At 46.1% G+C, this 27,457-nt stretch overlaps 1 protein-coding gene across 1 annotated transcript in view; it reads right to left on the bottom strand.

The window, feature by feature from the left end:
* The window catches only part of LOC121532570 (adhesion G protein-coupled receptor E5-like), a 182,874-nt gene extending 157,447 nt beyond the window's left edge, over positions 1–25,427 (bottom strand). The window contains exons 1-4 of the mRNA XM_045213676.1: positions 25,095–25,427; positions 8,179–8,409; positions 7,628–7,762; positions 6,206–6,337 (exon numbers count right to left, since the gene is read on the bottom strand). Coding sequence (XP_045069611.1) covers positions 6,206–6,337; positions 7,628–7,762; positions 8,179–8,409; positions 25,095–25,125 — 529 coding nt within the window. The 5' untranslated portion in view covers positions 25,126–25,427. The remainder of the gene's footprint in view (positions 1–6,205; positions 6,338–7,627; positions 7,763–8,178; positions 8,410–25,094) is intronic.
* Positions 25,428–27,457: the final 2,030 nt, after the last annotated feature.

Raw genomic sequence — 27,457 nt, 5'->3', positions numbered from 1 at the left:
AGTGGAGGAAGAGCTTCGACTGGGTCAAGCCGAATGAGGAGCTGAATGGCGGGAATTGGAAGCAGAAGAGCGAGAGTTGGGCGAGAACTATAGAGGCCTGGCCCACGGGGAAGAGAGACTCCCAGAACATTTTTAAGGGGGGGCTCACGACGTCGGGGCAGAAGGAGGCCGCGATAGAGCGGCCCAGCGGGTTGGCAGAGGAGGCCGCCAGGTTACGGGGGCCACTGGTCGAAGAGGGGATGGAAGGTGTAGAGGCACGGCGAGAGGTACTGGGGTGTGTTGCCAGTCCGGTCCGGCCTGTTCCTGATCCCCACGTAGGGCCAGTGGTGTGTGTTCCCAGTACGGTCCGGCCTGTTCCTGCCACTCGCACCAAGTCTACGGTGCGCGTCGCCAGCTCGGCCCGGCCTGTTCCTGCTCCCCGCACCAAGCCTGTGGTGCGCTTCGTCAGCCCGGTCCGGCCCGCTCCTGCTCCCCGCACCAAGTCAGTGGTGCGCGTCGTCAGCCCGGTCCGGCCCATTCCTGCTCCCCGCACCAAGTCAGTGGTGCGCTTCGTCAGCCCGGTCCGGCCCGCTTCTGCTCCCCGCACCAAGTCAGTGGTGCGCGTCGTCAGCCCGGTCCGGCCCATTCCTGCTCCCCGCACCAAGTCAGTGGTGCGCGTCGTCAGCCCGGTCCGTCCCATTCCTGCTCCCCGCACCAAGTCAGTGGTGCGCTTCGTCAGCCCGGTCCGGCCCGCTCCTGCTCCCCGCACCAAGTCAGTGATGCGTTTCGTCAGCCCGGCTCGGCCCGTTCCTGCTCCCCGCACCAAGTCAGTGGTGCGCTTCGTCAGCCCGGTCCGGCCCGCTCCTGCTCCCCGCACCAAGTCAGTGGTGCGTTTCGTCAGGCCGGCTCGGCCCGCTCCTGCTCCCCACACCAAGCCAGTGGTGTGCGTCGTCAGTCCGGCACGGCCCGTGCCTGTTCCACTGGTGGCTGGTCCGGCACCGGTCAGATGCTTCACGCCGGAGCTAGAGCAATCCGCTCCACCAGTGTGCAGTCCAGCTCCGGCCAGCGGGGCCAGACCGGACCAGGGGTACTTTGGGGGGTTGGAGAGGGAGCGGGGATCAGGCCCGAGCCGGATCCGCCGCCTAAGCGGAGTGCCCACCCGGTCCCTCCCCTGTGGTATTTGGTGGGCGCGGTCGGAGTCCGCGCCTTTAGGGGGGGGTACTGTCACGCCCTGGCTCTGGGGACTCTAATATGTTGAGCCAGGGTGTGTAAAGTATATGTGTTTTGTTCTAGGTTTCACATTCTAGTATTGTTTGTCTATGTTGGCCAGTGTGGTTCTCAATCAGAGGCAACGTGATTCAGCTGTTGCTTGTTGTCTCTGATTGAGAACCATATTTTAGCAGCCTGTTTCCCCACAGAGTTTGTGGGATCTTGTTTCTAGTCTGTTGTGTTAGACCGTGAACTGTCACGTTATCGTTTTGTTGTTTTTTGATCGTGTCTCTAATAAAGAGTATGTTTGCCTGCAACGCTGCGCCTTGGTCCTCATCTCTGTTAGACGATCGTGACAGATGATGATGATGATGGTGATGTTGATGATGCTGATGACGAAGAGTAGCCTACCTGGGTACGTCCCGTTGCCGGTGGCTGTCTCCCAGCTGGTGTCCAGTTGAGCGATGTCATTGGCCAGGCTGATCGGCCCAGTGTGCGGAGTCTGTCCCCTCCTAACTGCAAGCTCAGTCGCTGTGTATAAGGACAAGGAGTAAGGTGAAGGGGGATGTGTGTGTGTGTTCAGGAGTGTGTGTGTGTGTTCAGGAGTGTGTGTGTTCAGGAGTGTGTGTGTGTGTTCAGGAGTGTGTGTGTGTGTTCAGGAGTGTGTGTGTGTGTGTGTGTTCAGGAGTGTGTGTGTGTGTGTTCAGGAGTGTGTGTGTGTGTTCAGGAGTGTGTGTGTGTGTGTTCAGGAGTGTGTGTGTGTGTGTGTTCAGGAGTGTGTGTGTGTGTTCAGGAGTGTGTGTGTGTGTTCAGGAGTGTGTGTGTGTGTTCAGGAGTGTGTGTGTGTGTGTTCAGGAGTGTGTGTGTGTGTGTTCAGGAGTGTGTGTTACCTGTGTGGTCTGTCTCCATGGTGGTGTGGTTGTCTCTGAGCTGCGGCCCGATGAGCCTCATGGAGTCCTCCATGGCGCCTAGCAACCCACTCACCTCCCGGCTGTGGTTTAGGATATCGTGAGACAGGAGGCCGTCCATCTCCGTGAAGACATTCTACACACAGGAAGTAGAAATAGGAAACAGGAAGTGAGTGAACCGTGTGTGTGAGTGTGTGTGTCTGTGTGTGTGTGTGTGTGTGTGTGTGTGGTTTACCTCCAGTAACACCTCTCCTGTCAGTCTCCCTCCAGCTGCGTCCCCAGAGTTACTCAACGCCAGACAGTTGTTCCTCATCAGAGACAGGAGACCAGCTAAACCTGGGACAGTCTGAGAGAGAGGAGAATTTAATTACATTTATGTGGGGAAAAACATATATAGCAAGACATACATTGTATTCACAGAAGATAGTATTTAAAAATATTAATTAAAACAACTTGTTTCTAAAGTAGTCCTAGAGAGACAGACAGAGAGATAGCGCGCGAGAGAGAGAGAGAGAGGGGGGAGACAGAGAGGGGGAAAGAGAGAATAAGTATGGGGCAAGAAGGAATATTTACCTAAACGTCAATAAATAATCTATATCATTCAAAGCAAACATGGTTCAACTACAGATCTAGAATGAATAGAACAGGCCTCCCCATTCAAACATGGTTCAGCTACAGATCTATAATGAATAGAACAGACCTCCCCATTCAAACATGGTTCAACTACAGATCTAGAATGAATAGAACAGGCCTCCCTATTCAAACATGGTTCAACTACCGATCTAGAATGAATAGAACAGGCCTCCCCATTCAAACATGGTTCAACTACAGATCTAGAATGAAAAGAACAGGCCTCCCCATTCAAACATGGTTCAACTACCGATCTAGAATGAATAGAACAGGCCTCCCCATTCAAACATGGTTCAACTACAGATCTAGAATGAATAGAACAGACCTCTCCATTCAAACATGGTTCAACTACAGATCTAGAATGAATAGAACAGGCCTCCCTATTCAAACATGGTTCAACTACCGATCTAGAATGAATAGAACAGGCCTCCCCATTCAAACATGGTTCAACTACAGATCTAGAATGAATAGAACAGGCCTCCCCATTCAAACATGGTTCAACTACCGATCTAGAATGAATAGAACAGGCCTCCCCATTCAAACATGGTTCAACTACAGATCTAGAATGAATAGAACAGACCTCCCCATTCAAACATGATTCAACTACAGATCTAGAATGTGTAGAATGGGCCTCCCCATTCAAGTCAATGATGCCATAATGGAGATTATATGTCTATGGGTTCAGCTGCTGTATAAGGATTCATCAGGTCCAGGTACTGTAAAACTCACCTGTCCAGGAGTCTCATCCGCTTTGAACTGGTCACAGGTCAGTACTAAAGGAAACACAACACACTACCATCACACCTTGAACGACACAACACAACATGTACATATTACAAAACACAGTCATCAAACCTGGATCGACAATACACAACACAACACAACACAATCCCACCTACACAACAACACAACACATACAAATGAAAACTGTGACATCCTTATCATGCTCCTAGTAGATCCAGGTTGTTGCCATGGGTAACCATGTTTACCATCAGATACAGTGAGGGGAAAAAGTATTTGATCCCCTGCTGATTTTGTACGTTTGCCCACTGACAAAGACATGATCAGTCTATAATTTTAATGGTAGGTTTATTTGAACAGTGAGAGACAGAATAACAAACAACAAAATCCAGAAAAATGCATGTCAAAAATGTTATGAATTGATTTGCATTTTAATGATGGAAATAAGTATTTGACCCCTCTGCAAAACATGACTTAGTACTTGGTGGCAAAACCCCTGTTGGCAATCACAGAGGTCAGATGTTTCTTGTAGTTGGCCACCAGGTTTGCACACATCTCAGGAGGGATTTTGTTCCACTTTTGTTCCACAGATTTTCTATGGGATTAAGGTCTGGAGACTGGCTAGGCCACTCCAGGACCTTAATATGCTTCTTCTTGAGCCACTCCTTTGTTGCCTTGGCCGTGTTTTTGGGCCATTGTCATGCTGTAATACCCATCACGACCCATTTTCAATGCCCTGGCTGAGGGAAGGAGGTTCTCACCCAAGATGTGATGGTACACGGCCCCGTCCATCGTCCCTTTGATGCGGTGAAGTTGTCCTGTCCCCTTAGCAGAAAAACACACCCAAAGCATAATGTTTCCACCTCCATGTTTGACGTTGGGGATGGTGTTCTTGGGGTCATAGGCAGCATTCCTCCTCCTCCAAACACGGAAAGTTGAGTTGATGCCAAAGAGCTCGATTTTGGTCTCATCTGACCACAACACCTTCATCCAGTTCTCCTTTGAATCATTCAGATGTTCATTGGCAAACTTCAGACAGGCCTGTATATGTGCTTTCTTGAGCAGGGGGACCTTGCGGGCGCTGCAGGATTTCAGTCCTTCACGGCGTAGTGTGTTACCAATTGTTTTCTTGGTGACTATGGTCCCAGCTGCCTTGAGATCATTGACAAGATCCTCCTGTGTAGTTCTGGGCTGATTCCTCACCGTTCTCATGATCATTGCAACTCCACAAGGTGAGATCTTGCATGGAGCCCCAGGCCGAGGGAGATTGACAGTTATTTTGTGTTTCTTCCATTTGCGAATAATCGCACCAACTGTTGTCACCTTCTCATCAAGCTGCTTGGCGATGGTCTTGTAGCCCATTCCAGCCTTGTGTAGGTCTACAATCTTGTCCCTGACATCCTTGGAGAGCTCTTTGGTCTTGGCCATGGTGGAGAGTTTGGAATCTGATTGATTGATTGCTTCTGTGGACAGGTGTCTTTTATACAGGTAACAAGCTGAGATTAGGAGCACTCCCTTTAAGAGTGTGCTCCTAATCTCAGCTCGTTACCTGTATAAAAGACACCTGGGAGCCAGAAATCTTTCTGATTGAGAGGGGGTCAAATACTTATTTCCCTCATTAAAATGCAAATCAATTTATAACATTTTTGATATGCGTTTTTCTGGATTTTGTTGTTGTTATTCTGTCTCTCACTGTTCAAATAAACCTACCATTAAAATTATAGACTGATCATTTCTTTGTCAGTGGGCAAACGTACAAAATCAGCAGGGGATCAAATACTTTTTTCCCTCACTGTACCAACTAACTAAGATAACAGTGAAGACATGAGACAGAGAGGAAGTCGAGGAGGAGATTAAAACACCCAGAAACCCACAGCACAATCTACAGCAACAGAAGGACAGACCTTACTGTAATATGGAGCCAGCCGGACCAATATGTATCCACTCACTGTTGTAAATCACTTTTGAATCAATCAAATGTATTTATAAAGCCCTTTTTACATCAGCAGGTGTCGCAAAGTGCTATACAGAAACCCAGCCTAAAACCCCAAACAGCATGCAATGCAGATGTAGAATCAAAGCGTCTGCTACAGTAGATGGCATATGTTATATAATGTTATATCATGTTATGTTATGTTATATTATGTTATGTTATGCTATATTATGTTATGTTATATTATGTTATATTATGTTATATTATGTTATGTTATGCTATATTATGTTATGTTATGTTATGTTATATTATGTCATATTATGTTATATTATGTTATATTATGTTATGTTATGTTATGTTATGTTATATTCTGTTATGTTATGTTATATTATGTTATATTATGTTATATAATGTTATGTTATATTATGTTATATTATGTCATATTATGTTATATAATGTTATGTTATATTATGTTATATTATGTCATATTATGTTATATTATGTTATGTTATGTTATATTATGTTATATTATGTTATGTTATGTTATGTTATATTATTACTCTGAACACTGTAACAGAAAAATGGATGCAGAGGACGTGACAAATAAACTTGAAACGGGGAATGTTTACTGGTTGCTCATGTTATGTTATGTTATGTTATGTTAGATATAGCTGTAATTTAGGACTGTTAAAATAGGAGCCTAGTTTTATTTCCAATCCAGGCCTTCCTCTTCTAAGAGACAAAGTTATCTTATTGTATCGTGTCGTGGGAAGTAATGCATCATGGTACCAGATTCTACAATCACCTGAGCACTGAGCCTGTTTGTTGCCGTAGTTACTGTATCCAGGGTGACAGAGGCAACTGTAGCTTCCTTTCTGGTTCTGGCAGTCCCCGCCCACTCCACAGATACCAGTGGTTACATTACACTCATCTATGTCTGAGGGAGAGAGAGAGAAAGAGAGAGATGAGTGTACAGGGGAGAAATTGATGATGATAAGGAGGAAGAGTAACAGTTGGAGGAACATTATGGAGAGAGAGAGAAAGAGAAAGAGAAAGAGAAAGAGAGAGAGAGAGAGAGAGAGAGAGAGAGAGAGAGAGAGAGAGAGAGAGAGAGAGAGAGAGAGAGAGAGAGAGGGAGAGAGAGAGAGAGAGAGGGAGAGAGAGAGAGAGAGAAAGAGAGAGAGAGAGAGAGAGTGAGAGAAAGAGAGAGAGAGAGAGAGAGAGAGAGAGAGAGAGAGAGAGGGAGAGAGAGAGAGAGAGAGGGAGAGAGAGAGAGAGAGAGAAGAGAGAGAGAGAGAGAGAGAGTGAGAGAAAGAGAGAAAGAGAGAGAAAGAGAGAGAGAGAGAGAGAGAGGGAGAGAGAGAGAGAGAGAGGGAGAGAGAGAGAAAGAGAGAGAGAGAGAGAGAGTGAGAGAAAGAGAGAGAGAGAGATAGAGAGAGAGAGAGAGGGAGAGAGTCAGGGGTTAGAGGTCACCTCAGCCACCTCACCTGTGCAGGGGGCAGTGTTGTTGCCATGGTTACTGAGCCCTGACGGACAAGTGCAGGTGTATTTGCCAGATGTGTTTGTGCACGTGCCCAGAGCGCCGCACACCGGGGGAACCCACACACACTCATCCTCATCTTTAGTGGACACACACACACAAGCAAAGCTGAGACCCTCGCATCAAACACACACACACACACACACAGACACGCAAGTACACACACCTGTCTTACCTGTCAATCACACTGGCACAAACCAAACAGGGTCTCCACCACAGTAGGTTGGTGGCACCTTAATTGGGGAGGACGGCCTCGTGGTAATGACTGGAGCGGAATCAGTGGAATGGCATATAAATACATCAAACACATGGTTTCCATGGTTACCATTCGCTGAGTTCCAGACATTATTATGAGCCGTCCTCCCCTCAGCAGCCTCCACTGGTCTCCACAACAACCGTTGCCATGCCGATCAAGACCACAGTAATAGCGTGTAAACAAACAGGCGGTTATACGACACGTCTCAGTGATGTCTGCAGAGGCAAGAGGACCACAATGGAAAGAAGCCTTCTGGCTTTATTGGATCTATTCCTCAATCAGCAGCATTCAACTTTTAATTATCAAATAAATGCATTCAATCAATCAAGACAAGATTCAGGTTCCGCACCAGCCTCTATCAACTCACACACACACATACACACACACACACACACACACACACAGCAATGATACCCTTTCGGTGGACTCACCCTCACAGTGTCTAGTGACGTTGGTTATGTTAGATCTGAACCCAGGTTGACACTGGCAGCGGAAGCTCCCGATGGTGTTGAGGCAAGTGGTGTTGCTGCCACAAACCTGTGGTTTCTCCAAGCACTCATTGTGGTCTGAAGAGAGAAGGAAATATGGGGTGTGTTCAAAACGTTTTACAACAAAAACCCATTTCTATTGGACAACTTCCTGAACAGAGAAAATAAGGAGATACTGCCAAAGCAATGTTCACTCCCTTAACATGTAGCATTTACACACACACACACACACACAGACACAGACACAGACACATACACAGACACAGGCACAGACACAGGCACAGACAGACAAAGACACAGACATACACACACAAACACACTCACTCGAACAAGTCCTCTGTAGCTCGGCTGGTAGAGCACGGCGCTTGTAACGCCAAGGTAGTGGGTTCGATCCCCGGGACCACCCATACACAAAAAATGTATGCACGCATGACTGTAAGTCACTTTGGATTAAAGCGACTGCTAAATGGCATATTATATTATTAAACACTCACCAATACACTGTCCAGAAAGGGTAAAGTTGAAAGTCGTTTTGAATTTGAAACCAGGTAGACACTGACAGTAGAAGCTTCCGATTGTGTTGTAACACGTGGCATTACTTCCACAGGGTGTGGCACTGTCCCCCTCTGTACACTCATCTGCATCAACACATTGTCTCCGATTGGCTATGAAGCCCAGGCTGCAATCTATGGCATTTAAGTTCCCCAGTAGAGTGAAATGAAGACCTGTGAGGAGAGAGGGTGAGTGAGTGCTTTTCTGATGCTTTAAGCACACCGTTTGATTAAATAATTAAGACACACAAATGACTAGAGGGAGTCCGACCGCAAATTATTTGATTGTGCTCAGACTTGCTGCTCTGTGTTAAAAAAACAAAGACAGCGAGTGACTGTGTGACTGGCACCCGTTGTCTCTCTCCTCCCAGCTGCAGCGACCACCATAGAACATCAACAGTGTTTGCGCTGTCCCTGTTGTTGAAGCTGCAACATAATTACAGCCATTTCTGACTGAAAAGCTAACTACTTAGCGAACACATAGCATAACTGCTTTACTGTCATTCTATTGAGTTAAACGTTTTCCAAATTATCTACAACCACGTTATTAATTGATATCCAGACGGCTGGTCACGTTTTCAATGATAATCCTGTAGAATCAGCAATGGTGCTGGTCCAATGAATGTGTTTATATTCTAACGCTTCTCTTCATGGAATTATTACGTTGTCCTAACCTAGACCCATGCCTGGAATCAGAATATACAGGTTAAAACAAAAGGATTTCAATATCCCAGAACTCTTTGTGCCACTATTCAACAAGGGACCAGCTTCCGCATTCACAGAATGACTGGGAGTGAATGGTAGCAGCACAGAAAGTTTGCCATCAAAGTGAAAAATAAACACAATCCTAGTGAATTTTAGCTAACTAAGCTAACACATAGCATAACTGCTTTACTGTCACTCTATTCATTTAGACGTAAAAAAATAAAATAATCTACAGTCACTTTATTACTGGATTTGCCGACCGCTGGTCACGACTTCTAATCCTGTAGAATCTAACAATAGAGTACCACATTTAGCAGTCACTTCTAAACCTGAATAGGGACTTTTAAATGTTATTAATAAAAAACAGCCAAATATATCCAAATCAGACGTAAGTAAACACATTGTGGGCCTGTTACGATATATAAATCATGACGGATTTGATGAATATCCACTTTGTTAGATCAGATTTGTTGAATGTTTGCCAATCTGGTCAATGGAACGATCTGCGTTCCATTGACTCCTTTACCGCATCTATAACGCTGGTCCCATGAATTTGTTTATTTTCAAAACGCTTCCGCATGGAATTATTACATTGTTGTCTTAACCTTCCTATCTTCAACCTAGACCCATGGCAGGAAGTAATTATTATTAATTATTATGCATTTTGCAATTACTCATTTCAGAAATGTCAATCACCAGTTCATTGTTCGTTACAATGTTTGTAATATCATTTCCTGGTTCTAGAGCGGTATAGTAGTAGTAGTAGTAGTAGTAGTAGTAGTAGTAGTAGTAGTAGTAGTAGTAGTAGCAGTAGTAGTAGTAGTAGTAGTAGTAGTAGTAGTAGTAGCAGTAGTAGTAGTAGTGGTGGTGGCGGTAGGAGGAGGAGGAGGAGGAGGAGGAGGAGGAGGAGGAGGAGGAGGAGGAGGAGGACAATGATGATGATGATGATGATGATTATTATTATTATTATTATTATTATTATTATTAGCGAGGGTGGTGTACTTCAATGATAATAGCAGATGAGGTCACTGATGAATTCTTTCTGAAGTCACACTGTCATTTATTTCCCACAAGGGGGAGCCTATCAACAACCCTACGTGGGATTGAATATTCTGCTCATTTCAATGTTGTTCCCAATATAGGGATAGATACCTGTATATAAGGATATATTTAAGCTATACGACTCAACTCAACTGAAGTAGGAGAGAGGACCTAAGAGAAGCCAATATGGGATTTTCAATATATTCTACAGATCTAAATGCTACTACCAATATAGAAATATTATAGCTAGGCTACTAAACTGAAGTATAGGAGAGAAGACAGAGATATTATAGCTAGGTTACTAAACTGAAGTATAGGAGAGAAGACAGGGATATTATAGCTAGGTTACTAAACTGAAGTATAGAAACTAAAGACATAAGAATATATCAGGGAGTAACACAAATGTGACACATCATCTTTCACAGAAACACACACACACACACACACACACACACACACACACACACACACACACACACACACACAAACACACACACACACACAAACAGAGTTACACACACTCATCTCAATGGTCTGAGCAGGCCTCAACACATCGTAGTTAAACAGAGGTGGACATGCACATCCTGGTATCTATACACAGGATACATGTTTACAAAAAGCTGTATCTGTCTACCAACTTGTCTCGTCTGTCTGTCTGTGTGTGTGTGTGTGTGTGTGTGTGTGTGTGTGTGTGTGTGTGTGTGTGTGTGTGATCATGACAGAAAGATTTCAGTTAGACAGCAGGCCTCACACACACTGAGGATCTTTATGATACACACAGACACACACACACACAAACACACACACACAAACACACACACACACACTCACAGATAGACAGTCTTTTTATGAAGTGATACAGTTGAAGTCGGAAGTTTACATACACCTTAGCCAAATATATTTAAAATCTGTTTTTCACAATTCCTGACATTTAATCGTACTAAAAATTCCCTGTTTTAGGTCAGTTAGGATCACCACTTTACTTTAAGAATGTGAAATGTCAGAATAATAGTAGAGAGAATGATTTATTTCAGCTTTTATTTCTTTCAACACATTCCCAGTGGGTCAGAAGTTTACATACACTCAATTAGTATTTGGTAGCATTGCCTTTAAATTGTTTAACTTGGGTCAAACGTTTCGGGTAGCCTTCTTCCACAAGCTTCCCACAATAAGTTGGGTGAATTTTGGCCCATTCCTCCTGACAGAGCTGGTGTAACTGAGTCAGGTTTGTAGGCCTCCTTGCTTGCACACACTTTTCCAGTTCTGACCACACATTTTCTTTAGGATTGAGGTCAGGGCTTTGTGATGGCCACTCCAATACCTTGACTTTGTTGTCCTTAAGCCATTTTGGCACAACTTTGGAAGTATGCTTGGGGTCATTGTCCATTTGGAAGACCCATTTGCGACCAAGCTTTAACTTCCTGACTGATGTCTTGGAAGTTAAAGCTTGGTCTCAAAGCTTCAATATATCCACATAAATGTCCATCTATTTTGTGAAGTGCACCAGTCCCTCCTGCAGCAAAGTACCCCCACAGCATGATGCTGCCACCCCCGTGCTTCACAGTTGGGATGGTGTTCTTCGGCTTGCAAGCCCCCCTTTTTCCTCCAACCATAACGATGATCATTATGGCCAAACAGTTCTATTATTGTTTCATCAGACCAGAGGACATTTCTCCAAAAAGTACGATCTTTGTCCCCATGTGCAGTTGCAAACCGTAGTCTGGCTTTTTTATGGCGGTTTTGGAGCAGTGGCTTCTTCCTTGCTGAGCGGCCTTTCAGGTTATGTCGATATAGGACTCGTTTTTGTCACGGTTTCGGCCGAGGCTGCTCCTCCTCCTGGTTCGGGCAGGCTTCGGCGTTCGCCGTCCCCGGAGTACTAGCTGCCACCGCTCTATGTTTCTGAGTTTGATTGCTTTTGTCTGTCTGTCACACCTGTTTCTGTTTGAGAGTTGATTACGTGTCTTATAAGTTCCGTGTTGTATCTAGGGTATTTGTGTGTTGTTTTTCCGTTGCCACTTTGTATATGATACGTGTTTGTTTTCCGTGTCATTTTTCCATGTTTAGTGTTTTACGCGTGTGCGTAATTTTCCCTCGCCACTTCGTGTTATCGAGGTCGGGGTTTGTTATCTTGCATTTGAGACTATTAAAAGTCTTGTTGGACTAAACCTCTGCTTCCTGCGCTTGACTCCTCCACCACATCCACGACGGTTTATGACAGAACAACACACCATCATGGAGTCAGCAGGATCAGCGGCGGCACCCGAATCCCTGCTGGACCGGATCAATTTCCAGGACGCCATGATCCAGCAACTCGGGACCGCCATGGACGAGGTGTCCAACGCCCTGCGCCCGATTGGTGAACTCTGAGGTGGCCAAGGACCCTTACAACATCGCATCACCAACGGCCAGTCCTCCTCTCTCAGTACCGGAACCCAGTGGCATTCGGCTCTCACTCCCGAGGGCATATGACGGTTCTGCAGCCGGGTGTCAGGGATTCCTCCTGCAGGTAGAACTGTACCTTGCCACTATACACCCGGCGCCCTCGGGATACGAGAGCGTCTCCGCCCTCATCTCCTGTCTCTCCGGCAAGGCGTTGGAATGGGCCAACGCCGAATGGAGGGGAATAGACGCCGCTACCATCACCTACGCGGAGTTCTCCCGCCGCTTCAGGGCTGTCTTCGATCATCCCCCTGAGGGGAAAGCGGCGGGAGAGCGTCTATTCCACCTCCGACAGGGGAAGAGGAGCGCACAGGAGTTCGCACTGGAGTTCCGGACACTAGCGGCGGATGCGGGGTGGAATGAGAGGGCCCTCACCGACCAGTACCGATGTAGTCTACGAGAGGACGTTCGTAGGGAGCTGGCCTGCAGGGACACCAACCTATCGTTTGACCAGTTGGTGGACATTTCCATCCGTCTGGATACCCTGCTGGCTACCCGCGGACGTCCCGAGTGGGGGTCGTCCAGTCCACCCTCCAGCACCCCCGAGCCGATTCCCATGGAGCTAGGGGGTGCTGGCGCTAGAGAGAGGAGGAGAGGGAACCCGAGGGGGGCCATCCCCTGCACCACCTGCGGTCGTGGAGGACACACTGCGGCCAGGTGCTGGGGAGGGTCTCCTGGGAGAGGTGACAACAGGCCTCGCACTGGGGAGTCATTTCAGGTGAGTAGGCGCCCCACTCACCCAGAGCTCTCTGTTGGTCACATGAGTATTCCTGTGAGGTTTCCACAGGTGGCACCTCATTCCCAGCATAAGGCGCTAGTAGATTCAGGCGCAGCTGGGAACTTTATTGATCGGGCATTTTGTAGTAGGTTAAGGATTCCCCTTCGGCCGGTAGACAATCCATTTCCTGTCCACGCATTAGACAGCCGGCCGTTGGGGTAGGGCCTGATCAGGGAGGTCACAGCACCACTGACTATGACGACGCAGGGGGGTCATGAGGAGATCATTCAGTTTTATCTGATTGACTCTCCTGCGTACCCCGTGGTGTTGGGCCTTCCCTGGTTAAGCACCCATGATCCTACCATAGCGTGGCAACAGAGGGCTCTTATGGAGTGGTCTGCTCAGTGTGTAGGGAAATGTCTAGGTGTTTCCGTAGGGGCGACCTCGGTAGAGAGTCCGAACCAAGTGCCCGCACTGCGCATTCCCCCCGAGTATGAGGATTTAGCACTCGTGTTTAGCAAATCGAGGGCAGCACGGCTACCTCCTCATAGACAGGGGGACTGTGCGATAAATCTCCAAACAGGAGCGGCTCTTCCACGGAGTCATGTGTATCCCCTGTCTCAAGAGGAGACAGCGGCTATGGAGACATACATAGCCGAGTCCTTGGCACAGGGATACATACGGTCCTCTACTTCCCCAGTCTCCTCGAGTTTCTTCTTTGTGAAGAAGAAGGACGGGGGATTGCGCCCGTGTATTGATTATCGTAGTCTCAATCAGATCACAGTTAAATACAGCTACCCACTGCCACTGATTGCGACGATGACGGAATCATTACGCGGAGCGCGGTTCTTCACAAAGTTGGATCTCAGGAGCACGTACAATCTGGTGCACATTAGGGAGGGGGATGAATGGAAGACAGCATTTAGCACCACCTCGGGTCATTACGAGTATCTCGTCATGACATACGGGTTAATGAATGCTCCGTCAGTCTTCCAATCCTTTGTTGACGAGATTTTCCGGGACATGCATGGGCAGGGTGTAGTAGTTTACATCGACGACATCCTAGTGTACTGTTCTACACGAGCCGAGCATGTAGCCCAGGTGCGCCGAGTGTTGAGAAGACTGTTGGAGCATGACTTGTATGTCAAGGCAGAGAAATGCCTGTTCTTCCAGGAGTCCGTCTCCTTTTTGGGTTATCGGTTGTCCGCGTCTGGTGTGGAGATAGAGGTAGACCGGGTATCGGCCGTGCGTAATTGGCAAACTCCAACCACTGTAAAAGAGGTGCAGCAGTTCTTGGGTTTTGCTAATTACTACCGGAGCTCCCATTACGTCCCTGCTAAAGGGGGGTCCGGTTCGTTTGCGGTGGTCGGCTGAGGAGGACAGGGCATTTGTCAAACTTAAGAACCTGTTCACCTCGGTTCCGGTGCTGGCGCATCCGGATCCCTCTTTACCATTCCAGGTTGAGGTAGACGCGTCCGAGACCGGTATTGGGGCAGTCCTGTCACAGCGGTCCGGCGCGCCACCTAAACTCCGCCCCTGTGCTTTCTACTCGAAGAAGCTCAGCTCGGCGGAGCGCAACTATGATGTTGGGGACAGGGAGTTGTTAGCCGTAGTCCAAGCCCTAAAGGTGTGGAGGCATTGGCTTGAGGGGGCTCAACACCCTTTCCTCATTCTGACTGATCACCGTAACCTGGAGTACATCCGGGCAGCTAGGAGATTGAACCCTCGTCAGGCTAGGTGGAATATGTTCCTAACCCGGTTTGTTTTTAAGATCACATACATCCCAGGGTCCCAGAATGGTAAGGCAGACGCCCTGTCCCGGCGGTATGACACGGAGGAGAGGTCCAACGAGCCTACTTCCATATTGCCGGAATCTTGTTTGGTGGCTCCGGTAGTATGGGAGGTCGATACGGAAATCGAGCGGGCACTGCGTACCGACCCTACTCCCCCAGAGTGTCCTGTGGGGCGGACGTACGTTCCGCTCGAGGTCCGTGATCGTCTTATTTATTGGGCTCATACATAACCCTCCTCTGGACATCCAGGTATTGGCCGGACCGTGCACTGTCTTAGCATGAAATACTGGTGGCCAACGTTAGCTAGGGATGTGAGGGTTTATGTCTCCTCCTGCTCGGTGTGTGCCCAGTGTAAGGCGCCTAGACATTTGCCCAGGGGTAAGCTACATCCCCTGCCCGTTCCACAACGACCATGGTCCCACCTATCGGTGGATTTCGTAACTGACCTACCCCCTCCCAGGGGAATACCACCATATTGGTCGTTGTGGATCGGTTTTCTAAGGCCTGTCGTCTCCTTCCCATGCCGGGTCTCCCTACTGCCCTACAAACCGCTGAGGCCCTCTTTACCCATGTGTTCCGGCACTATGGGGTCCCCGAGGATATTGTGTCTGACCGAGGTCCCCAGTTCACTTCCAGAGTTTGGGGAGCGTTCATGGAACGGTTGGGGGTCTCGGTAAGCCTTACCTCGGGGTACCACCCAGAGAGTAATGGGCAGGTGGAACGTGTCAACCAGGATGTGGGTAGGTTTTTGAGGTCCTATTGCCGGGACCGGCCGGAGGAGTGGTCGAGGTTCATCCCCTGGGCAGAGATGGCCCAGAACTCTCTCCGCCACTCCTCCACCAACTTAACACCTTTCCAGTGTGTTTTAGGTTATCAGCCGGTCCTGGCACCGTGGCACGAGAGCCAGATCGAGGCCCCTGCGGTGGACGAGTGGATTCGGCGCTCGGAAGAGACGTGGGACGCTGCCCATGTCCATCTGCAGCGTGCCATCCGTCACCAAAAGGCGAGCGCCGATCGCCACCGCAGTGAGGGACCGGTGTACGCACCGGGAGATCGAGTCTGGCTCTCGACTCGAAACCTGCCCCTCCGCCTGCCCTGCCGGAAGCTGGGTCGGCGGTTTGTGGGGCCCTTCAAAGTCCTGAGAAGATTGAACGAGGTGTGTTACAGGTTACAACTGCCAATTGAGTATAAAAATATTAACCCCTCGTTCCATGTGTCTCTTCTCAGGCCGGTGGTAGTTGGCCCACTCCAAGAAGATGAGATAGGAGAGACCCCTCCGCCCCCTTTGGACATCGAGGGGGACCCGGCGTACAGGGTCCGGACCATCTTGGACTCGAGGCGCCGGAGGAGTGGTCTCCAGTATCTCGTGGAGTGGGAGGGGTACGGTCCGGAGGAACGGTGCTGGGTGCCCAGGAGGGATATACTCGATCCATCCCTCCTGACTGAGTTTCACCATGGGCATCCCACGCGCCCGGGTCCGCGTCCTCCTGGCCGTCCCCGAGGCCGGGGTCGGCCAGGAGCCGCGCGTCAAGGGGGGTTACTGTCACGGTTTCGGCCGAGGCTGCTCCTCCTCCTGGTTCGGGCAGGCTTCGGCGTTCGCCATCCCCGGAGTACTAGCTGCCACCGCTCTATGTTTCTGAGTTTGATTGCTTTTGTCTGTCTGTCACACCTGTGTCTGTTTGAGAGTTGATTACGTGTCTTATAAGTTCCGTGTTGTATCTAGGGTATTTGTGTGTTGTTTTTCCGTTGCCACTTTGTATATGATACGTGTTTGTTTTCCGTGTCATTTTTCCATGTTTAGTGTTTTACGCGTGTGCGTAATTTTTCCTCGCCACTTCGTGTTATCGAGGTCGGGTTTGTTATCTTGCATTTGAGACTATTAAAAGTCTTGTTGGACTAAACCTCTGCTTCCTGCGCTTGACTCCTCCACCACATCCACGACGGTTTATGACAGTTTTACTGTGGATAGATAATTTTGTACCTGTTTCCTCCAGCATCTTCACAAGGTCCTTTGCAGTTGTTCTGGGATTGATTTGCACTTTTCGCACCAAAGTACGTTCATCTCTAGGAGACAGAACACGTTTCCTTCCTGAGCGGTATAATGGCTGCGTGGTTCCATGGTGTTTATACTTGCATACTATTGTTTGTACAGATGAACGTGGTACCTTCAGGCGTTTGAAAATTGCTCCCATGAATGAACCAGACTTGTGGAGGTCTACAATTTTATTTCTGAGCTCTTGGCTGATTTCTTTTGATTTTCCCATGATGTCAAGCAAAGAGGCACTGTTTGAAGGTAGGCCTTGAAATACATCCACAGGTACACCTCCAATTGACTCAAATGATGTCAATTGGCCTATCAAAAGCTTCTAAAGCCATGACATCATTTTCTGGAATTTTCCAAGCTGTTTAAAGGCACAGTTAACTTAGTGTCAAGGATGTAGTAGGTGGGTGTGGTGGTGGAATCAGGCGCAGGACGCAGAAGTATATTCCAAAGACTTTAGTGAAAATACTCACAGTACAAACACTAAATAGCCCGAAGGTGAAACTCCACACGCAGGTGAAACAAATACGCGCGCACAAACAGGTGCAACGAAAACACTCCAAACTATGGAGGAACAGCTCAACCGAGCAAAATGCACAATACGTCTGGCAACAACCAAGACAGTGGAAACAATAACACACAACACTAGGCAAAACACAACGAGAACTTATAGGACACTAAGTACACTAAACGAGAAACAGGTGTACAACAATCAGACAAAAGCAAACGAACACAGAAACATTCAACGGTGGCAGCTAGTATTCCGGAGACGACGAACGCCGAAGCCTGCCCGAGCAAGGAAGAGAGGCAGCCTCGGCCGAAACCGTGACACTTAGTGTATGTAAACTTCTGACCCACTGGAATTGTTATACAGTGAATTATAAGTGAAATAATCTGTCTGTAAACAATTGTTGGACAAATTACTTGTGTCATGCACAAAGTAGATGTCCTAACCGACTTTCCAAAACTATAGTTTGTTAACAAGAAATTTGTGAAGTGGTTGAAAAACTAGTTTTAATGACTCCAACCTAAGTGTGTGTAAACGTCCGACTTCAACTGTAGATTACCTCCCTTCAACAATAGACAATGTGTTACCTACACCAATATCAACACCATCATCTCTGCAACCCTCCTCCACGCCATTGACCTAGTGATTTTGTCTCCGTAGTCTATAATCATTCTCAGCAGATAAACGAGGTAGAATTAAACTCTCTCGCTCCCCACGCCTCATTATTTTCCTTTTTGATATTTTTTAAGTAGCCTACAAATAGCCATCTCCTTCTTCTCATGTAGAGTACTGTACCTAGAACACAAACTATTTCATGTCAGAAAAATCACGTAGAAAATCTGGCTTACGGTTAGCCTTATATACATTATCTACTGGCATCATTTTTAAATTGAGAACTTAAAGCTACCTCATCAATATGCAAACGATGTGTGAGTTTAGCTATTCTCTGCTTCAGGTGTACAACGACAAGGGACACATTGATTGCACATGCCCAGTAGGCCAGTTATACCATCATACTGTAGGCCTCTTGGCTGCATTGATGACGCATGTCAATATGATCAGCTGCAAAACAGGTTCACATGGCTGATATCCTGAGACAGAGTGACAACCAAATAAAACCGATAGGAGAGCTCACAACTGGACAACAAGGTCATATTAGGAGAGCTAACGGCTGGACAACAAGGTCATGTTAGGAGAGCTCACAACTGGGAAACAAGGTCATGATAGGAGAGCTCACAGCTGGACAACAAGGTCATGTTAGGAGAGCTCACGGCTGGACAACAAGGTCATGTTAGGAGAGCTCACAACTGGGCAACAAGGTCATGTTAGGAGAGCTCACAGCTGGACAACAAGGTCATGTTAGGAGAGCTCACAACTGGACAACAAGGTCATGATAGGAGAGCTCACAACTGGAGAAACAAGGTCATGATAGGAGAGCTCACAACTGGACAACAAGGTCATATTAGGAGAGCTCACAACTGGACAACAAGCTCATGTTAAGAGAGCTAACGGCTGGACAACAAGGTCATGTTAGGAGAGCTCACAACTGGAGAAACAAGGTCATGATAGGAGAGCTCACAGCTGGACAACAAGGTAATATTAGGAGAGCTCACAGCTGGACAACAAGGTCATGTTAGGAGAGCTCACAACTGGACAACAAGCTCATGTTAGGAGAGCTAACGGCTGGACAACAAGGTCATGTTAGGAGAGCTCACAGCTGGACAACAAGGTCATGATAGGAGAGCTCACAACTGGAGAAACAAGGTCATGATAGGAGAGCTCACAACTGGACAACAAGGTCATGTTAGGAGAGCTCACAACTGGACAACAAGGTCATGTTAGGAGAGCTCACAGCTGGACAACAAGGTCATGTTCGTTTGAGAAAGCAACACAGAAACACAGACCGATTGGAGACTTCACAACTTTCTATTGCAGAACTGTGATATGTGATGAATGAACGTTGACACTAGTTCATCTTGAATAATGTTTTTAAGTAAACAATGAAAACAAGTTTAAACACTTCAATGAATCAACATTTAATTAATACAAATATTATTTCAAAATGTACAAATAATCTAACTTGTTTGTAAATGTTAAACATCTTAGTAAGTAGGCTATTATTACTAAATTGTAATTTCAGGTGAACAAAAAAGTCCATACTAGAGTTGGCTAACCTTGCTCCACTCCCTGATCTACTGGGTGAGCAGACTTCAATTCCAGCCCAGCAATAATACACATTATTATCAACTCATTAGGTTTGATAAGTTGAAAGAGGTGTGTTAGTGCTGGGCTGGAACAGAAGCCTGCACACCCAGCATACCTCCAGAGAGAAGGATTAGGTCCTGCTACAGATGTAATCGGTTTGTAGCCTACATTGTGTGTGACTTTTAGCTGTGTTGTTATATAAAACATTTGCTAACATAAGTACACATACAACCCAGTGACGTGGCAGCAGTCTCTTGGGACATTCACTGGGACCTCTTCATATGCAGACAGGCTTTCGCAGCTCACAAAGAAACAGCCTTCATTTTACTACAATTAGACAGTCCTGACTATTGTCTCTCTGTCTGTCTTCATAGTTTTCCTCTCTAGGGACTAAAACTGGAGAATCTTTTCGTGATGTCATCCCACAACCTGCGCTAAATAACTGGTACGCCTACTCCCTTTTCTGACAGCTGGAGCAGAAAACCCTTTCACCCTCTTCCATTGCTGTTGTCTACAAATTCATTTGGAGCATGAGTTTTTACAATGATAAATAGGCCTACATCAGGATAACAAGCTAATATGAAATTAGCTGATGATGTTTCACTTAGCAATAGTAAGTAAAGTTGGCTAGCCCGCTAGCAGCTCACTAGCCTACACACAGTGGCCTGCTGTAGCTAGCTAGCTAACAAGCAGCTCATTAGCCTACAAACAGAGGCCTGCTGTAGCTAACTAGCTAACAAGCAGCTCATTCACCTACACACAGTGGCCTGCTGTAGCTAGCTAGCTAACAAGCAGCTCATTAGCCTACACACAGAGGCCTGCTGTAGCTAACTAGCTAACAAGCAGCTCATTAGCCTACACCTATTCAAGTAAGTCGGTAAATACATTTTGAAAATGTAATAAAAACCCAGATGTATTTTTTATTAGCTACAGCAGGCCACTGTGTGTAGGCTAATGAACTACTTGTTAGCTAGCTACAGCAATGTAAACACATTTTCCATGCCAATAAAGCCACTTTGAATTGAATTGAGAGAGGGGGGAGGGGGGAGAGAGAGAGAGTGGGGGAGAGAGAGAGGGGGAGAGGGGGGAGAGAGAGCGAGAGAGAGCGAGAGAGGGGGGGAGAGAGTGGGGGAGAGAGAGGGGAGAGAGAGGGGGGGAGAGAGAGAGGGAGGGAGAGAGAGAGAGAGAGAGAGAGAGAGAGAGAGAGAGAGAGAGAGAGAGAGAGAGAGAGAGAGAGAGAGAGAGAGAGAGGAAAGAGGACAGACAGACAAAAACATTTAGAATGAGAGACAGAGAGAGAAAGAGAGAAAGAGGAGGGAGGAAGAGAGGGATCAACTCTAATGGAATGACCAGAAGCGGTGCCTCCACTTGACAACTCCTCGCTCCAAAGGATTGTCCACTTCGTGGGCGTAGGCTTGAACCTATTCAAGTAAGTAAGTAAATACATTTTGGAAATATAAAAAAAAACCCAGATGTATTATTAATTATCTACAGCAGGACGCTGTTTATGTACTTACTTACTTGAATAGGTTCATGCCTATGCCCATGAAGCGGACAATCTTTTGGAGCGAAGAGTTGTCAAGTGGAAGCACCGCTTCTGGTCATTCCATTAGAGTTGATCCCTCTCTTCCTCCCTCCTCTTTCTCTCTTTATCTCTCTGTCTCTCATTCTAAGTGTTTTTGTCTGTCTGTCCCCCTCTCTCTCTCTCTCTCTCTCAATTTCAATTTCAATTTCAATTTCAATTTTAAGGGCTTTATTGGCATGGGAAGCGTATGTTAACATTGCCAAAGCAAGTGAAGTAGATAGTAAACAAAAGTATTAAAGTATTAGAAATAAACAATAAATATTAACAGTAAACATTACACTCAGAAGTTTCAAAAGAATAAAGACATTTCAAATGTCATATTATGTATATATACAGTGTTGTAACAATGTGCAAATAGTTAAAGTAGAAATGGGAAAATAAATGAACATAAATATGGGTTGTATTTACAATGGTGTTTGTTCTTCACTAGTTGCCCTTTTCTTGTGGCAACAGGTCACAAATCTTGCTGCTGTGATGGCACACTGTGGTTTTTCACCCAGTAGATAAGGGAGTTTATCAAAATTGGGTTTGTTTTCAAATTATTTGTGGGTCTGTGTAATCTGAGGGAAATATGTGTCTCTAATATGGTCATACATTTGGCAGGAGGTTAGGAAGTGTCACGTCTCCTCCCGTTGCTCCCCTCCGGCGCTCTGATTCGCCGGTCTACTGAGCCACCGGTCTGAGCGCACCACCTCGGCAAACACAGGAATGGAAACCCAACGCACCCTAATCAACTCCAGCGCACCTGCACCTCATCATCTCATCACCACCCCTATATAGCCCTGAACTGTTCAGTCATTGTCGTGTGTGATTGTTAGTGTCATGTCGCTAACGTGCGCGTTGTTATGCTCTTTCTCAGTGTTAAGTAAAGCTTTTCTTAATTTGGGGTCAGTCACAGTGGTCAGGTATTCTACAACTGTGTACTCTCTGTTTAGGGCCAAATAGCATTCTAGTTTGCTGTGTTTTTTGGTTAATTAATTATTTCCAGTGTGTCAAGTAGTTACACTACATGACCAAAAGTATGTGGACACCTGCTCGTCGAACATCTCACTCCAAAATCATGGGCATTAATATGGAGTTGGTCCCCCCCCTTTGCTGCTATAACAGCCTCCACTCTTCTGGGATGGCTTTCCACTAGATGTTGGAACATTGCTGCGGGTACTTGCTTCAATTTAGCCACAAGAGCATTAGTGAGGTCTGCACTGATGTTGGGCAATTAGGCCTGGCTCACAGTCGGCGTTCCAGTTCATTCCAAAAGTGTTCGATGGGGCTGAGTTCAGGAATCTGTTTAGGCCAGTCAAGCTCTTCCACACCGATCTCGACAAATCATTTCTGTATGGATCTCACTTTGTGCAGGGGGGCATTGTCATCCTGAAACAGGAAAGGGCTTTCCCCAAACTGTTGCCACAAAGTTGGAAGCACAGAATCGTCTAGTATGACATTGTATAGTGTAGCGTTAAGATTTCCCTTCACTGGAACTAAGGGGCCTAGCCCGAACCATGAAAAACAGCCCCAGACCATTATTCCTCCTCCACCAAACTTTACAGTTGGCACTATGCATTGGGGCAGGTTGTGTTCTATTGGCATCCGCCAAATCCAGATTAGTCCGTCGGACTGCCAGATGGTGAAGCGTGATTCATCACTCCAGAGAACGTGTTTCCACTGCTCCAGAGTCCAATGCCGGTGAGCTTTACACCACTCCAGCAAATGCTTGGCATCGTGCATGGTGGTCTTTGGCTCGTGTGCTGCTGCTCGGCCATGAAAACCCATTTCTTGAAGCTCCCGATGAACAGTTCTTGTGCTGACGTTGCTTCCAGAAGCAGTTTGGAACTTGTTCTGCGAGCTTGTGTGGCCTAACACTTCGCGGCTGAGCCGTTGTTGCTCCTTGACGTTTCCACTTCACAATAACAGCACTTACAGTTGACTGGAGCAGCTCCAGCAGGGCAGGAATGTTATGAACTGACTTGTTGGAAAGGTGGCATCCTGTGACGGTGCCACGTTGAAAGTCACTGAGCTCTTCAGTACTGGCCATTCTACTGCCAATGTTTGATTGAGAGAGAGAGAGAGAGAGAGAGAGAGAGAGAGAGAGAGAGAGAGAGAGAGAGAGAGAGAGATTAATTGTACTGATGTTCTTTTGAGTGTGTATACGGTAGTTCTAGTTCATCACGACTGAAAGACTGTGGTTAGACTGCAGGCCTCACACACACTGAGGGTCTTTATATGACACTCACACACACACACACACACTGAGGGTCTTTATGAAGTGATATATAGACTACCTCCCTTCAACAATAGACTCTGTGTTACAGTTCATCCGTCTCTTCCTCCCTCCTCTCTCTCTCTCTTTCTCTCATTCTAACTGTTTGTCTGTCTGTCACTCCTTTTTTCCTCTCTCTTGACCTCCCCCCTCTCTCTCTCTCTTACTCTCTGCGACCCTCTCTCTCTCTCTCTCTTACTCTCTGCCACCCTCTCTCTCTCTCCCTCCCGAGACGTGGATGTAGATTAAGGCAGCCCCCCTCACCTCTCTGATTCATAGGGGTTGAGTTAAACACCGAAGACACATTTCAGTTGAATGCGTTCAGTTCTGCAACTGACTACACTCATAGAAAAAAAGGTGCTATCTAGAACCAAAAAGGGTACTTCAACACTGTGTTAGAGTTCATCCATCACTTCCTCCCTCCTCTCTCTCTCTCTCTCTTTTGTTTGTTTGTTTGTCTGTCTGTCTGTCTGTCTGTCTGTCTGTCTGTCTGTCTGTTTGGCTGTCTGTTTATTTGTCTGTCTGTCTGTCTGTCTGTTTGTCTGTCTATCTGTTTGTCTGTCTGTATGTCTGTCTGGCTGTCTGTTTGGCTGTCTGTTTATTTGTCTGTCTGTCTGTCTGTCTGTTTGTCTCTCCCCCTCTCTCCCCCCTCTCTCTCTCTCTCTCTCCCCACTACCTCTCTCTCTCTCTCTCTCTCGCTGTCGTCAGTCTCTGGGCTAAGACGTAGAGAGATCTGTATTCATATCAGACCTGGGTTCAAATACTATTTAAAACATTTCAGATCCTTCTATTTCTAGCCTGTCTGAAGTGTCATATGGGCATGGTTTGTACATTAGCCGCTAAATTTTGGTTCAATTACGCCAGGCAAGCTCAATCAAGCCCATGTAAAGTATTTGCAATGATATCGAGTAGTATCTGAATCCAGGTCTGACTCATTGAGGGACTCTCCAGATAGCCAACTAGTGTCAGTGCTGCCACTGTGTTGCTTCTTGGAAATAGTGACATTCTGACAACAATAAATAACAGAACATACCCTGAACGTACCTTAAGTACAGTAACACATAACATAACATATACTAACTTATAGCATAACATAACATAGTAGCTAACGTATATTAAGATATTATCTTAACACATTATAACATAAAACAACATACCAAAGCATGGTATGACGTAACACATGCTGACCACTGAGAACTGCCAAACTATCTATACACAATGAAACTGTGTATACACACTAAAACTGTCTATACACACTAAAATTGTGTATAAACTCTCTTGTAAATAGTCCTGTAGTTTATAGATGTTCTAGATAGAGTTGTAACATTCACACTATATCTATGGTTTGGTTGTAACATTCACACTATATCCATGGTTGGGTTGTAACATTCACACTATATCTATGGTTGTTACATGGTTGGTAAAGGGTTGGAATATTCTGTAGCCATTCAACTATAACTGACAAGGAATTATGAAATACCATATAATATACCACAATATCTCTATTTGTCACTCTCTTACACACACACACACATACAAACACACAACTAGTCAAGGTTAGACTCACCCAGAATAAGTAGAACAGTTCTGGACTCCATCTCAAAGACAGACTGATATTATATCCACACCAGACAACTAGTAGGATCCAAATAAAACTAGTCCTGTCCGAACAATCAGTCTGAGATTAAATCTGTTTTACAGTTGAATTCAGATTGAAGAAAATCCCAGGTTAAGAATGTTTGTATTCCGTATGATCCACGGTGATAAAATGAACAGAAGAAAACCTAAAAATATCTTCCCTCTCTTTTAGCGAGACAAGTCTTTCTCTGTGTGAGCCGCATGGAGAAAGAAAAACAACTACTTTGCTCTCCTCTCTCCACTCCCTCTTTCTCTTTCTGAAGTTTAGTCTCACACTGTTAGAGCCCGCCCCTTTCTCTCTGTTTCACACTCCCCCTTCTGTTTCACTCTTATCTCTCTCTCTCTCTCTTGTCCTTTCTGTTTCACTCTTATTTCTCAATTCAATTCAAAGGGCTTTATTGGCATGGGAAACATATGTTTATGTTTACATTGCCATAGCAAGTGAAATAGATAATAAACAAAAGTGAAATAAACAGTCAGAAATGAACAGTAAACATTACACTTACACAAGTTCCAAAGGAATAGAGACATTTTAAATGTAATATTATGGCTATGTAGAGTGTTGTAACGATGTGAAAATAGTTTAAGTACAAAATGGAAAATAAATAAACATAAATATTCTCATTCTCTTTCTCTTAGAGACCGCCCCTCTCTTTCTCTTTTTCACCTTGTCTCTCTCTCCTGTTTTTCTCTTCTTAAACCTCTTGTCTCTCTCTAGTTCCCTCTCTTATTCTTGACATGGAAATTAGGTTCTCATTCACTGTTTAGTTATCTCTCTCTCTCTCTTTCTAGGGGGTTAACTTCTCTGAATAGCTTTTGAAAACAAGCCAAGTGGAACATAGAGCTGAGAGAGGGATCGGAGAGGGAGAGAGAGGGTGAGTAGGAGCGAAATATAAGTGTGGGGGGAGAGAGAGAGAGAGAGAGAGAGCGAGAGAGAGAGAGAGAGAGAGAGAGAGAGAGATAGAGGGATGTGTAATGGTTAATCTAAACAGCTGCTGTTCTAGAGTCTTTGCCAGTAAGTAATCCAATCTCAGCCTCCGTCTCCGTCCTCACTCTCCGTCCTCGCTCTCCGTCCTCGCTCTCCGTAGCTCTCTCTTTCTCTCTCTGTTTCTCTCGCTCTCTATCTCTCCTAGTGTTGTCAAGATACTAGAATTTTGATTTCAACTCTCGATACCAAAACAATACCAAAAAGATACCTGTAACGATCCCGGCTGTCTGAGTCGGGTCCTGTCTGGTGACTAGTTTTTCCTGTTCGTAATCTCCAGTTTCCCGAGGGTTCGGGAACGCTCCGGGGAGCGCTCTTGTTTTCCGCACCTGCATCCCATCAGCAATCTGCACACCTGGTCCTGATCATCACCCTTCTTAGGCTCTGGCCGAACATCCAGTTCCTGCCGGATCGTTAGCCATGAACAGTATGTTTGTCAGCGTATCAGCCTTGAGTTCTAGCGTTAGTTTTTGTTGTTTTGCACCTTGTTGAATTGCTGTGTACTCACCTCCGTTTTGTTCTGTCTGCAGTATCTCACCCGGAACCTTCACCCAACCTCTGCCTGATGGTCGGCGGCTGCCGAGCCATGTCTGGACCTACCACTGCACCCTCAACAACCCATCCACGCCACCCGCTCTGTCCCTGGATTATTCAGCCTCACTCGGAAGTCAATTAATAAACACTCACCTTTTTCTCTAAGTACCTTGTCCTGGTCTGCTTCTGGGTTCTGGCGTAGTAAACCGTGACAATACCACGGCAAAAAAATAAGGCATATTAGCCAAAGTCCCAGAATGGCCCTTGATCGAGACAGATAAACTCAGCTACTGCTCTGTTCAATCGTTGGGCGTCTTTTGAGTTCAATATCATGACATGAGATTTTTTTTTTTACATCAACATTTTTCAGAGAACCAATTATAGAATCAATTTGACTTTGGTAAAAACAATCTAACTACATAATAGTAATAATGTATTTGAATATATAAATAAATAAATAAATAAATAAATAATAAATATATCTCTGTTGATAAACTGGGTAAATCAAGATGCAGCCTAAGCCTTTTCACAATACAGGTGAATGCATATTATTCAATAGGAGTGTGTGCATTGTATTGAGTTATTGAGCTTGTTTTGACTGATTTTCTTGAAAAACAGTCTGTTTCCACGTGGCACTTATTTCATTGTACTGATTAAACAACATTTGTATAGAAGTAGTTTATTTTATAAAAGTGCGTGCTGTCTCTTTAACCATTGATGACATCATTCATGAGGCAAGAGAGGTGCATCCTATCTGAGTATAATCTGAGGGG

Source organism: Coregonus clupeaformis, unplaced genomic scaffold, assembly GCF_020615455.1.
Source record: "Coregonus clupeaformis isolate EN_2021a unplaced genomic scaffold, ASM2061545v1 scaf0138, whole genome shotgun sequence".
In the NCBI taxonomy this organism is placed as follows: Eukaryota; Metazoa; Chordata; class Actinopteri; order Salmoniformes; family Salmonidae; genus Coregonus; species Coregonus clupeaformis.
The sequence above is the reverse complement of the archived record's forward strand: the minus strand, read 5'-3'. Positions and strand labels throughout refer to the sequence as shown.